Here is a 14,272-nt window from a genome sequence, read left to right as displayed (position 1 = left end):
CGAACATGTCCAACCTCTGCACTATTGCCTCACCTATGGAAGAAAGGTGAATCGTAGTCCCTGGGTAATTGCCTTCCTGCCGTGGCTCCTCATATACTCTATCACTACACAAACAGGGACTAGTATTTCTGACCTAGACCAACTATGAGAAAATTCTTGATATTAGTAGATCTGTCTTATGGAGCTCCTAGTAACTCCTTTGCAGACTCACAGCATCTAACAAAACAGATTTTTCGTACATAAAAATCTGTTTTTATATATGCATATATGTATAATATGTATATATAAATATACACACATACATATATATACATAAATCCATACACACACATACACACACACACACACACAACAGTCTTCTATGAAAGTCTTCATTTTCACTGACCACAAATGGAAAATGTTTTAATAGAGTATAGGGGATTTCAGGGAAAATTAACAGAAAATATAATACACATTAAATAGTACTGAGTTCTACTGCTAGAACAATCATAAAAGATACGCCACTAAGTGTTATAAAAAAGTTAGGCATGAAACTCATTACCTAAGTTATTAAAAAGATCATTGGAAAAGTAACGAAATTTTCTTATTGCGAACAAATCTTGATTTAAGGAAGTCTAGTTTAAGAAGTGTATTCTTATTCAGTTGTTACATCTTTTATCTATTGTTCAGAATAAACATAAACGAGATTATGAAAAATATAAAAAAGAAACAGGTGCAAATTAAGCATTTCGAAGATCTCAGAATGCTACTGATTTATCTATTTTTCACTTTGTTATTTAGAAAATCATTGCTATTTACAGCATTACACTTCACCTTGACAGTTTAAAACTATGCAAGTAACTTGTGTGTATTGACAATTTACATTTAGTATATATTCTTTTTTATTGTTAACGCATTCTTTTATTAATAACGACCAGGTATGAGCGTAGTGAAGACCACTAAATGACACAGCGTGTCAGGGATATTTCTTTTGAAGACAGAGAACAAAGAAAATTAACTTACGCATTAGATGGTACCAAAATGACCACCAACTAAACAAACGAGACTGATTCATCACACAATGGAAAGATACATTCGGCATACATTGGGTACATAAATTACAGTGTAAAGCTTTAATAAATAACAAACTTAGATATCTTACATTTAAGCCTAATTTTTCTCCCCCTGGTCGGTCCACACATTTGTAGAATTTTCCTCCAAACATCTGCACCCCCATGATAGAAAAGATAAGCCAGAAAACCAAACAGACGAGCAATACGTTGAAGATGGACGGGATGGCATACATAAGAGCATTGACAACAATCTGTGGAAGAGGAGAGAAAAAATTAGACTGCAAAATCGTGACATTTCACTCTCATTGAAATATAAATACAAAAAGCCAAATTAATACGTGAAATGGATGAATGTAAGCTATCTAGGGCAAAGATCAGACACTTGCACCACGAGGTCATGCTGTGGCAAAATGAAAACTCGAGAAATGACAGTGAGTGAAAATAAGGGTAAAGTTGAATAAAGAACTAACACATGGAAAATTCTAATTGTCTCTAAAAAATAACACAAGGGCAACAATATCAGTATTTTTCCACAATATCAGCCACACATTTTTCGCGGAAGTATCTTTATTGCGTATCTTATAAACTCACTGTGCTGTGGCCTGACATAATAAGTAGATACGTGCGTAGATATGTTAGAGAGTTCTGCAATATTTCAATAAAAGCTAAACGGCAGTGAACACAAAATCTTATTGGTGCAAATTACAGTCCTAATACTGCTAGGATTACCTAATAGTATAACCTTCCTACTGAAATTCCCCAATTCTGACAAATTCCTTCAAGAAACTTTAACATTAAATCAAGTTTTGAGTTACCTTAATTATTACTTTATATTATAATATATATATATATATATTATATATATATATATATAATATATATATCTATCTATTCTTTTCTATCTATCTATTCTATCTTCTATCTATCTATCATCTATCTATAATTATATAATATATATATATATATTATATTATATACATATATATATATAAATATATATTATATATATATATATATATATATATTATATATATATATCTATTGTATCATAATCTTTCTATCTATCTATCTATCTATCTATCATCAATATATATATATTATATATATATATATATATATAATTTATATATTATATATATATACTTTATATTAATATTATTATAATAATATATAGATATATATATATATATATTTATATCTATATATATATTATATCTATCTATTTTCTATTTCATCTATCTATCTATCTACTATCTATATATATATATATATATATGTATATATATATATATATATATATATATATATATATATTATATATATATGATTCATATCACATCACCGTAACATTTTTTATACATAAACATTAAGCTACAAATGTAATTTAACATCCAATTCGCTCTACCTCGGAAACAATACTGAAGGGGAATAATAACTGATAAGTGATCGTCACCTGATGGGTTTGAACCTCCACCACGACTATCAATGACTTTGTTGTTGAGTATTCTTACCACCTGACTGTGAAGAGAAGTATACTCGTAAATTGATGCCGACTCTTCTGTACATATCTTCGTCGAGCGCAGGTATTTGTACTAAGCGTTGGCATCAACCCACCCCTATCATGACAGCCGATTGGTAAGGTTGGTACGTTTTAAACATATTTGAAACACACAACTATTTATGAATTATCATTCACTCTACTTCGGAAAGAATATTGAAGGGGAATCATAATTAATACGTGATAGTCACCTGATGGGCTTGAACCACCGACGATCACTATCAATGACTTCAGTGACGATTACTTTTACCACCTGATGTCAAGAGAGGTGACTATCATTTATCAATTATAATTCCTTTTCGGTATTGTTTCCGAGGCAGAGAGATTTGGATAATGAATGACTTTTGTAGCTTAATGTTTTTGATAAACATTTTTCATGGGGACAGTGTCTCCAGCTTTGGGGCGCACTCTCTAGTCCCTATTAGTTTGAGCATTCCTTTGTTCACTAGAGGCTAATATGCGCTCTAATTCTTGCTGAATGTTCAGGAATCAGTTTCTGGGTAGCGATGCATACAGCTTCTGCTATTAAAAGGCAGTTACAGTTGTTTTCTTCAGGATAATTTGTTACTCCCAGTTAACTCTAGTATGGATTAGTTCCTGGTGTGGAAATTCCTAAACGTTGATTGGTTTCTGTGTGTCAGCAAACGCCTCTGAATCGTCTTAATAATGTGCCCAATGCAGCATTTGCTGAGAGATTTGCAAAGCTCCTCTGGGCATGTGAATTTGTATACTACATCCAAACACGTCTCATTTGGTCTACTTCTGCATCAAGTCTGACTAGAATTTCTTCACTCATGTACTACTTGAAAATGAAAGCTACCTTTCTCAAATATGAAAAATAATAGAATGACCAATGGTCGACAGAATGCAGTAACTAAATCACTGGCTATGAATGACACCTCCAAAATAAGCATCAGAAAAGCAACAAGTCTCAATTCTTCCTCAGCTGTGCGTCTCAGTTAACAGACTGATTGACAGCACTGAAACCAGGACAAATATATTCATTTCATGTAGGTACACTACTGATGAGTCTATAATCAAAACCATAGCAGTGACCCAAACTGGTCCTTTGAATTTATTTATAACTTATTATTAGATGCATATCCGCTGTTTTCAACGTCCAGGTAGCAGCTAGATGATAGAGAAGGATGGCAACTGCAACACAAATGAACTTGAACGAGACCTGAACAATCAATGCAGAAGGCAGTTGGTAAAAATACTTGAAGACGCACTTAAGGCCCGGTTGCTACAATAGTTGATTTGCTACACAAACTAAAGAAAGATAACTACAATGAATTAAAATCAACAAGAAAATAATGCAAGCCATGAATTCAACTGTAAGTTCATCAGGTATTATGATAATTTCTGGAAATATCATTCAGGCCTCCTTTTCTTCTAATGTAATAGTAATTATGTTATGAAAATGAAAGGATAATGTGTTGTCTGTCATAAAAAATTTACATCCAAAAATATTACCTGTTGGAAAATGTTCAGAATTCCGAAATGGATAGATGATATGCCAGTATCAATGTAGACAGTCAAAATGCTTGAAAAGGGCATATCAAATATGGCATTAAATCAAACAAATTGCTGGAAGGTTGATATAAAAGGGTGTATCTGTAAACAGGAATACCTGAACTTGTATTGATGAGATAGGGCTGATAAAATCTGTTTATCACCTCGACAGATCATCTGAATGTTTATGATGATCCATACTAAAACCTACCAAATCCACAGACCAATCAATCTATAATAAACGTACCATTTACTTTTGAACATAATCCAAGATTATAAAAACTAATGTAAATACAGGATGCCTGGACGATCAAAGTTTATGTGAGAACAAAAGAATTCACGGGTGAATAGAGCAACTAAAAATACCAAATGTTACTTACTGTAACTACTGTAAATATGTAAAATAAGATGTCCTTATAAAACCTACCTTCATGCCTTCCCAGCGTGAAATAGCACGCAGGGGTCTTAATGCTCTTAGGGTTCGAAGACTTCGAAGGGCGATTAGATTATCTTGCTTAATGAAAAGGCTGCACAAAGACACCATGACAATAAAGCAGTCCAAGAGTGTCCACACAGATGAAAAGTACTTGACAAATCCCACTGCGATCCACTTCACCACCATCTCAAGAGTGAAGAGGATGGCGAAGGTCAAATTCAGGTACTTGAGAATTTCCTGTAGCAGATGGCAAAAGGATCAGTACCTCCAGTGAAGTGGGGGGGGAAGGCTTAAGCCACAGGCCTTAACTTTTATGGGGAAGATTAGGAAGTAAATACAGATTAGTGTTGCTCTGACATAAAATATTGAATTTGTAAGGACAATATAGCATGTGTAAAAAAAATGATCAGATACATATAGTAGTATATTAATGTTAAATGTAAATCATTCTAAGGGGTACAAGTGGGTAGGGCACATAAAAATAAAGGGAGTTGGTCCTGCACAAATGGATACATCTAGATATATAAATTACTAGTTTATATTTTAGTTATTGGTACAATTTTCTTTCCATAGGAAGAAAATCTTGATCGCCTGTGTAGTTATTTCTCCTCGGAAATTAAAAGGGTCAACACATACGGACAAACAAAAAATGCCAACCTCAAATTCTTGCAAAATTGACCAGTGAACTTCGCCGACGACACAAAAATGCAAAATGAATATCTCGATGCGCATTCCGGGCTTTTGATGTCACTTGGCATCACATGGACAATAAATTTACGCACAGATAAACACTGAAGCCAGGGTGTTCCAACCAATAACATCACAAGCAACACATTGGACATTAGGGAGAGAAATGTGCACTGAAAATACAGTATGGATAAAATACAGGGATTCAATAAAAAGATGTAACCTCATTCTCTCTAGAAAATTGCTGTTAATGCCTGAGAAGAATAGTGGCAGTACTTGGAAAATGTAAATGAGTTGCATTTTCTATCATTCATCCCTGCATTTTTATGCAATTCAAATACAGCACATTTAAAAAATAAGTGTGACGAGTCAAGTACTGTATTTGGAAAGTTGGAAATTTATCTATGCAATCAAAACATACTTGAAATCATTAGAAACACTAAGGATCATATGAAAACATCACAATCAAGTAAGAAATCATGTATATTTCTTATCACATAATTATCAACCATATATCACAAGGCTGCGCTTGGCTGAGTGACCCAGGAATCATTTGTAATGGTTGGTTGACAGTGCAAATGACGCCAGGAGTACTGGAATAACGTCTTGAGCTCTGGTGGGTAAATTCATGGAGGAGCACCTGGACAAGATTTGTCTGTACGGCCCATGTGGCTGAAGAGCATGTGTCACAGTGGCTGTGTTTGCATCACATGAGTATTTTGGTAATACACAGTATACCTACACCATGTCTGTGAGCAATTATTGAATGAAATTTGCTGTAATAATGTATATTTTGTTGGGAGGCTCATAATGAAAACAATGTTAATGTCAATGATGATGAAAGTACCCCTAATGGATATTGATGACAGCAGTGCTTGTTACATTGATTGTATACAGTATGTATACTTGTGTAGGTGATTCACAGACTGAGGGAGAAAAGTGATGGTGATGACTGAAAGAGTGGTGATAATTAATGTGACTGTGCTAATACAAAAGGCAATTCTAGTGATAAAGGTGTTTATATGGTGCCAAATGTAACACTTAAACTTGTAACACTGACAATGTTTTGCATCATTTGTTAAGAAAAAGATATCTTAGGTCAAAGTTGTACGCTGTAAAGGGTTAGAAATAGGTACGACAGGTGAAAAGGGGCAATAGTGATAGTAAAGTACAGCAACTGCAGGACAGTTGAGCAGAATTATGTTAGGAACTGTAAGAAAGAATCATTTGCACTTGCAGCAACACTGGCAGTTCTGGAGTTAAAACAATATGCACTTTCTAATTATACCACAAAACTCTACAAAATAAAAAGTAAACTTAGCCTAAAAATAAAATATAAATAAATTATAAACTTTCAGGGCAAAATTACACTGTCAAACTACAATGCCTACGCAAAGCTGAATGCAGCATTATCAAAATACCAAAAATATAACAAAAGAAAACTAAATACTGTACAAAAGTATAATAAGAAAGAGCATAACTATATAATTCCAGATCTCTATAGCTACTTGGCAGCATCTATGTGTTTGTGTTGTTTATATTACTTGTATTCATCTGAATATGATCGGTGTGCACACAATGTGTGTTAATGTGGATATACACTCCATGCTGTGGTGAACATGTGAGAGTGTTAACAACACAGGTTTTGGCTGAGTGAAAGAGTCCACCCAAACCACAGTTAAAACAGATAGCAGCAGAAGAACAGAAGCATTCAGAAGCAGGTGGTAGAAGGTACGAAGAAGAAATTGTGAATAAATACCCGTCTCTCCTGTTGGAGTGCCACAAAACATATAAACATAATTTTTAGTACATCATTATACTTATCTACATTCAGCTTCAACATCAAAAAACTGCTGAGCTACACAAAAGTGAATTCTATGTAACATCCCAAGAAATTTGTTACATCAAAAGCTTGCCTTTGAAAACACCTTCACAAAAGGTGTTACTAATTTTACTTTACGGTGACACTGAATTTAATACAATAAATTTCTTCAACTCTTTACCTTGAGTTCCGTTTTTGAATCCAAGTGGACATCTTCAAAACACAAAGTTACTGAAGATGCAAATATGAGAAGCAGGATGAACCATTCAAAATAGGGGCTGTCCACAACGTAAAGAGCACTTTGTCGTAACAAATAAAATTTCCTGTAAAGACCAGTCTCCGTACATGTTTGGCAGCACCGTATCCTGTTAACCACAGGTGAGAAGAAAACATTATTATCAATGAATGAGGTGAAAGTCATTTTTAATTTAAAAACATCTTAGACTACTACTCCTAATTATTGTCAGTAAAGTTGCAAATGAGCATTTGTCAACAAAAAATATGACTTACTTGTTGAAGATTTTTCTTGGAAAACAGTCTGCCGGTTCTTTAGCTTTAATTTCTGTTTTCTTGAATCTTGGATCTTCATCATCTTTCACACCCGTTGTTATGGTGTCTACATAGTTGATCACAGCATTCCAACTCTGAGTCTTGTTTAATGATTTGGGCATATCCTTCTTAACAGCCTGCAATATTAATCATGAAATCATAAAAAGAAAAAAAATTGTCAACTTTGAAACATAAATGATTAATTTAATGAATAAAAATACAGCCCTCCACATTTTTACACTGGCTTTTGTGAGCCTAACAGAGGGACTCAACTTCCAAAATACACCATTCTTGGTACATTATTTCAGTTCTCTGATATGAGAAAATTTAGGTTAGGAAACATCTCTCAGGAGGCAAAATTACGCACTAATATAAAGAAACTTCCAAAGATAACAATGGCTACCAGCCTAGAGGTGTCCCAAAATGCATGAGTTAAATTTGTTCATAGGCCATTAACTATGGAACTTCTCCAATACAGAGTAAATATTAGACCTTATACAATAAGTGAAACTATTTAAAATCCGACCCCTAAGACTTTTATAAGGCTAGATGTAGGGTTTTCTTAAAGATCAGCTGATATATAAAGCCGAAAATGTATTTTTGTGAGCTTAAAGTTTTCCTTTCGGCTGTCATTCTGTCTCCTCTGAGTAAGCAACTGTACGATAAAAAAACATTAACAAGTTAATGGGGGTGGCGGGTGGTGGGATTTAAATGCAGACATGAATCCTGTAGAATGACAGAATGACGGGAACAGGTGCACAATATTCTGATAGCAATGTCAATTTCATCTCTAAATCCCATCATTTAACACAGCCAATTTTTGCACAATGTGAGGAATCCCAGGCATAACACTTGACTATAGAGGAAAAATGCAATCTGCTAGCTTCAGGACATTGGTGCTCGTGCTCAGGATCCCAGAAGTCCCCTAATGGCAAAAGAATGATTTATCATACAGTCAGATACAGTTCTGAATTTAGCACTGGAAGGTTAACCAGTTTGGTTAAAACCATACATTCGTATATATTTATGATTTTAAAAGGTATGTGTTCCATCATGAATCTATTACTTTCATGTATTCTAAATAACAACTCAGATGAAAGAGATTTAAACTAGTAGCAGCACAACTAAGAGAGGAAACAAATGGAAGAGACCAAGGTAGCTCATGGAAATCAGAGGAGTGATCAACAAAGGCTCTAAAAGGAACAAAAGCTAGACTGAACCCCTTGGAACCTTTTAAGTCTAGCAGGAAGCAGCAACCGTCGTGAAGCTGGCAAAGATGATCCCCCAAATTTGAAACTGGTGTTGGTGCAAGTGTTATGATAATTAGTTGACGAAAAATTCTTGCATAACATATCTCGGGAAAGCAAAAGAGATCTGATTCTTTAATGTTCCACAGAACATTATAGTAGTAATTTGTGGATCTTCAATGATGCCTTAGACGATGTGATTAAGATGTTTAAAACACTTTAAACACTTCATAATGAACTCGTTCATAATTTCTTGAAGATTTACAACACCACAATCATCCAAAGCTGTGAGTCTGATGCTCAGTGTGGTACTAAATGAGATCTGAGTACACCAGGGCAGATGTCCTTGTTATGATCACTGGATGCTGATACCATACAAATCATGATAAGAAGCAATTGCACAAGTCATGCGAATAATGTATGCAACAATTAAATGTTATCTCAGCACCTTCTAGATCACCTTATTTTTTGTTTAGGGTGCATATGGTTGCCGAATTCAAACTAAACTGTCAGGGGAGCTAAGGTTTGTTCAATACAGACAATATTCTCGCTAGCTTAAAAAAATACATAATTTGAGAAAAATTAATGCTGAATATTATTTGCAGGGTCGCTGTGAAATCGTCAAATAATTCAACATGCCTGAAAAACCATCTATCAAAAAATAATGTGCCCAATATGATAACTCTTAAAAAGTAGATGTCCTATGATATGAAAAAGTGAAAACAAAATTATAATATTAGAGACGATATCTGCCCAAATTATGCTGTCTTAAACAATGTGCTCTAGGAACTAATAGTTAAGGTACAAATCACAGATTACTGTTAACTTTGGATAGCGGCATATATGTCACAACACATTTACTTACGCAACTTCTTTACTTAAAAGTTTAGGTACAGTACTATAATAATTCTACAGTTTCTATTTACCTTCATAACAAACAAAAATATTTATTATTGGACAAACTATAACAATATGTATATCTAATACATTTCACACAAGGATATTTTGAACCGATTCTAACCAGTCAACTGTGTAAACCTTTGTGAAGAAATAAGAATTGAATATAAATCAAATAACCTCCTTCAAAATTGACTGGTAAGGACATGTATGTATTTTCATATAGAATTTTGTAAAAGCCGTACTCAAAACGTATGAAATATTCATAGAATAATCTCCAGTTTCACTGGAGATCCAAGTAAGTTGCCATAAAAAGTCCAACTTCTTAATTCTGGAAGAAAACGAATTTTTAGAACAACTCAACAGCAGTAAGACAAGAAGACAAACTATACCTACGTATTCACTTGAAAAATGAAAAGCATAAGTTTTGTTCGCTTGCAAAAGGGAGGTGCCATGGAAAGAGACACTGCTTTGAAGAGTGCTGCAGTGTGCAAACTCTGGTAACTAGTAATGTAGCAACGTAGATGTGGACAATGTAGAACATAAAACAAAATGTCATGCTAAACAAAGAGAGAAATAAGCACACCATGCTTTAAGAAATAGTGACATGTCTTACCTTCCCTGTTAGTTAATAATTTGGTTCCCTTTTCTAACAGTTATCTTTTATGATTGCCAACTACTATGTATCAGTCTACATTTATATTACCTAAGAAAATTATACAAATTTACTGTATTATTAATTCTTATTCATTTCTATCGACAGCATCTGCAATATAAACAGGGGCAAAGCTTCGGCTCTACACTGATTTATTGTAGCCTAAGACCCAAATTTACGTTAAATAAAATGCTTCCTCTAGTCCAAGAATTGACAAACTATGACAGACATGCATTGCATTTAGGTGACTATTTTTTGTACATAATTCTGGTTAATACTTCACCAATATAATCTCGTTCTCCACTTCTACTAAGAAAGAACATTCATCTTTGGGCCTTACGAATTTTAGATGCTTCAAATCCCTACAAATTTCCCAGCCTATCATCTGTAACAGGATAAAACTAATACTACAACTGGTTAATTTGAAAATGTTTTATTACTCTGATTAGTACTATAGTTACTAAGCATTATGGCCATTACTTTTTCATATGTGTAACTTTTAAACTTAATTTTCTGACTTCTAATACATTGATTTTGATTCAAAACTATTTACCCCTTTGTTGTTTCGGCTTCCTAAATTTAGGTTAACAGCATCAGATTTGGCACAGCTTTTTTTTTTCTTTTTTTTATGATGACCCTTGTATGCCAGTGCCTGTGCATGAAAAACTGACAATGCCTTTGGTGTGTTGATACGGGGAATATAGTTCTACCATGTGCAGTTGCTAATGCTTGCATGTATTATCTGATTTCTTTACTTTTCTTCTTGGCAGCCTCTCAATTTTGCACAAATACTCCTATATTCTTCAGTCTATAAAGTCTTGAGTCATACTAACTTTTCATTTATTTTCTGCTATCCAGCGGCAAGCTACTAACATATGCCCTGCAAAGTTTATAGGGTAAAAAACATTCCACTACATTTGTAGTATAATAAACTTTTTTCATAATCAGTTTTCCTTCTCTTGAAGGCTTTACAATGATCATACAATTTTTCGCAATAACTATAATTTCCTCCCATTATTCAGTTTCCTCGTCCATGAATTAAGATGAATGATTTTATATGCAATCATAAAGGGACACATAATCAATATTTCACTTTCTTTTCTAAGTGGATATGTATGCTGATATTTTAGATCAGCGTATTAAAGATGTATACTAATATTTTTCTAACTATACAAAAATAAAGCAAAAGACTGTATATTGAATAAGCGTTCTTTTAAAAGGAATTTCCTAAGTTCTTCAAGCTCTGCGTATTTCATTCTTGTAATGCGATGCGTCAGTCTCAAAAGAGAAATGTGAAATGTTGTAAATACAGTAATAGTTTCAAGCTGTCATGAAAGAGTTAGTTCTCACCTCCCTCTTTCTACATTTGTAATTATTTCATTCCAACCTTGCTCTCTATAATTGCAAATGATCACATTTCAACCTGTTTAACAAAGGGAAGACATCCAAAACACACAGTAAAAGCCATTTAAAACTAAAAACAAACAGGAGCGGGTCACAGTACTTTGGGGAGTATATACGAACTCTTCACACATTGTTACAAGCACTGATTTAAAGGGAGGGATTTATGCTAATCTCACCTGCCAATATCTTCCCCTTGGCCCACCATTACCCAGTGGTTTACCAACCGATTCTTTAGGATGAGAATGGAAGGTCATATCCTGAAAATCTTCAATATCCTTTGAGCTTGACCTGCGTATTCGACGGAAGCTCATCTGGGGAGGTAAGGTTTAACCTGAGCACTTATAACTATTTTAAAGCCATTCTTTAACTGCCACTCCGGCTGTACAGTTGAATTAAAGTTGCACTTTATGATATGATGTTATTATAAAAGATACTATTCTACTACAAAATTCAAGCAGCAAGTGATCCAACAAAAGTACAGAAAATTATGCTTAAAGACTAGCTGCAGCATTCAATTTACAGATATATTTGAATTTGAATTCAAAGAAGTGTATGTTTAAAGAGGGTAAGTTATATAAAAGCTATACTGATGATACCTAACATACTACAGATAAAAGTTCTGGAAAAATGATGAAATACATGCAAAAACCAAGTGTCTTGTTATAAACTGAGCTTTGGCTAGAGTCAGTGCTTTATCCAAGACAATCGCTCTGTGAAGGGTACCAAGAAGTTCCCTCGTGGGTAAGTTTAAGACTAATTCATTCTCACTGTAGCAAAATAAAACAGGGATAAATATCTTAAGTTATAGACTAGGAAGAGAATTTTTCAAACACAAAATTTTACAGTAAATTATAGCCATAGCTAACGTAGCAATCCATTTTGAATCCATATTAACTCTGTAGATACTAGGAGTACTAGGCAATAAAGACTGAGACTAAACTGTGCCAATTCCTGAGCAGTGTTTAATAATTCCATCAAGGACAAAAAAAAAAAAAAAAAAAGAAAAAAAGCCCAGTCAATGGGTAAGTAAGAGAAAACTCAATCTAAAAATGTCTTTCTCTTCATTAATAACTGAGAAAGGACAGACAGTGGAATCATCAACAAATTCCCCATGGATGTTTGGTAATGCTAGTTGCGACTCCTTCATTCTTGAATGAAGTTTCAGTTCACTATTAAATCTGTGGCTAAGAGGGTAACTATAATCTTATAGTTCCTGGAGTGAATAGAAGTGGAAGTTTTTTTGATACTGTACTCAGATTCACCCGTCAAAATACAGAACCATTGAAAAAAATCTCTTGTTGACGATAAAAAGTTACCTAAATTGAAAAATTTCAGAGATTGTCATAGGTTCTTAATGGAAAGTCCTAAATACTTCTTGAAGTTGAAAACGAGATACTCTGTTTTGGCGAGGAGCCCAAAAAGTCAAAGTTAATTTAAAAGTTAGCAGTATCAGTCTTCCTCTAGGCTGTTGCCTCTCGGGCGGACGTCAGCCGGATAACCCAAACCCCAACCATGGCGTCACTCAAGGGTAACCATCCAGTAGACAGTCTCACTAGTCGCCCCTTGACGGGGAGCGAACACTGGTCCCGAAATGACGAGACCAATAAGCTACGAACTGCACTAACTTTATTTTTCTATGTGGTTATGAATGATAGGTATTTGACCTCCATCCTCTTACAAAATAAATGTCTAACATTAGAGGCCTGTTTAAAGAAACACGATTTATAACTTCTCATGTCTAGTTTCTGATCAAACGTCCACTTCCTATGGTTAATGAGGAGTGGACTTTAACCTTAAGAACTTACTAGACACGAAAATCCTCAAAGATTGCCGGTTCAGAAGTGAAGAACAACAGGTTTGGAGTTTGTAATTGTGGGATGTTACGGATTCTTTACAAAGAAATTGTGGACCTTTCAAAAATGGTCAAACATTGTCAGACAGAACAATCATTCTGATGGGAACACTTAGCCTAGGCTAGATGTCAGCAGAGAGCACGAATGAATTTACTCCTCACTTATACATTCGGGGATCAGAAGGTTCCACAACTGCACTAGGAAAATTATTCCACATTTTAGTTGTACCCAAATTAAAACTCTCAGAAAAGTGAGTAGTACTAAACCTGTTGCTAGAAAACACTGTTTGCAGCAGAAGCCTCCTTACTGTTGCAAGAAAAACAGCTAGGTCAGGTAAAGAAGAGTGCAGAGGATGTTGTCGTTGCAGTACATTTTATGCCATAAGAATAGTGTTCTAGTTTTACATCTATGCCACAAGTCAATACACATCAAGAGCTAGCAAAATAAACTTGACTAATGACATAATTTTGTCCAAGAATTTTAAATGAGAGTCTGCACTGGAAGACCACACTCGAGAACATTACTCCAAACAATAAAGAGGAAAAGGGTTAAAATAGGACATAATATCGTCATCGTGAAACACGCTAAAACATTCCT

The 14,272-nt window shown here is 34.3% G+C and overlaps 1 protein-coding gene across 1 annotated transcript in view; it reads right to left on the bottom strand.

Moving 5' to 3' along the window:
- The window catches only part of LOC135198628 (sodium channel protein 60E-like), a 534,137-nt gene that overhangs the window by 123,903 nt on the left and 395,962 nt on the right, over positions 1-14,272 (bottom strand). Inside the window, exons 20-24 of the mRNA XM_064226388.1 lie at positions 11,999-12,133; positions 7,581-7,756; positions 7,252-7,435; positions 4,553-4,798; positions 1,142-1,303 (exon numbers count right to left, since the gene is read on the bottom strand). Of these exons, the coding sequence (XP_064082458.1) occupies positions 1,142-1,303; positions 4,553-4,798; positions 7,252-7,435; positions 7,581-7,756; positions 11,999-12,133 (903 nt within the window). The remainder of the gene's footprint in view (positions 1-1,141; positions 1,304-4,552; positions 4,799-7,251; positions 7,436-7,580; positions 7,757-11,998; positions 12,134-14,272) is intronic.

This window comes from Macrobrachium nipponense, chromosome 22 (assembly GCF_015104395.2).
Source record: "Macrobrachium nipponense isolate FS-2020 chromosome 22, ASM1510439v2, whole genome shotgun sequence".
In the NCBI taxonomy this organism is placed as follows: domain Eukaryota; kingdom Metazoa; phylum Arthropoda; class Malacostraca; order Decapoda; family Palaemonidae; genus Macrobrachium; species Macrobrachium nipponense.
The sequence above is the reverse complement of the archived record's forward strand: the minus strand, read 5'-3'. Positions and strand labels throughout refer to the sequence as shown.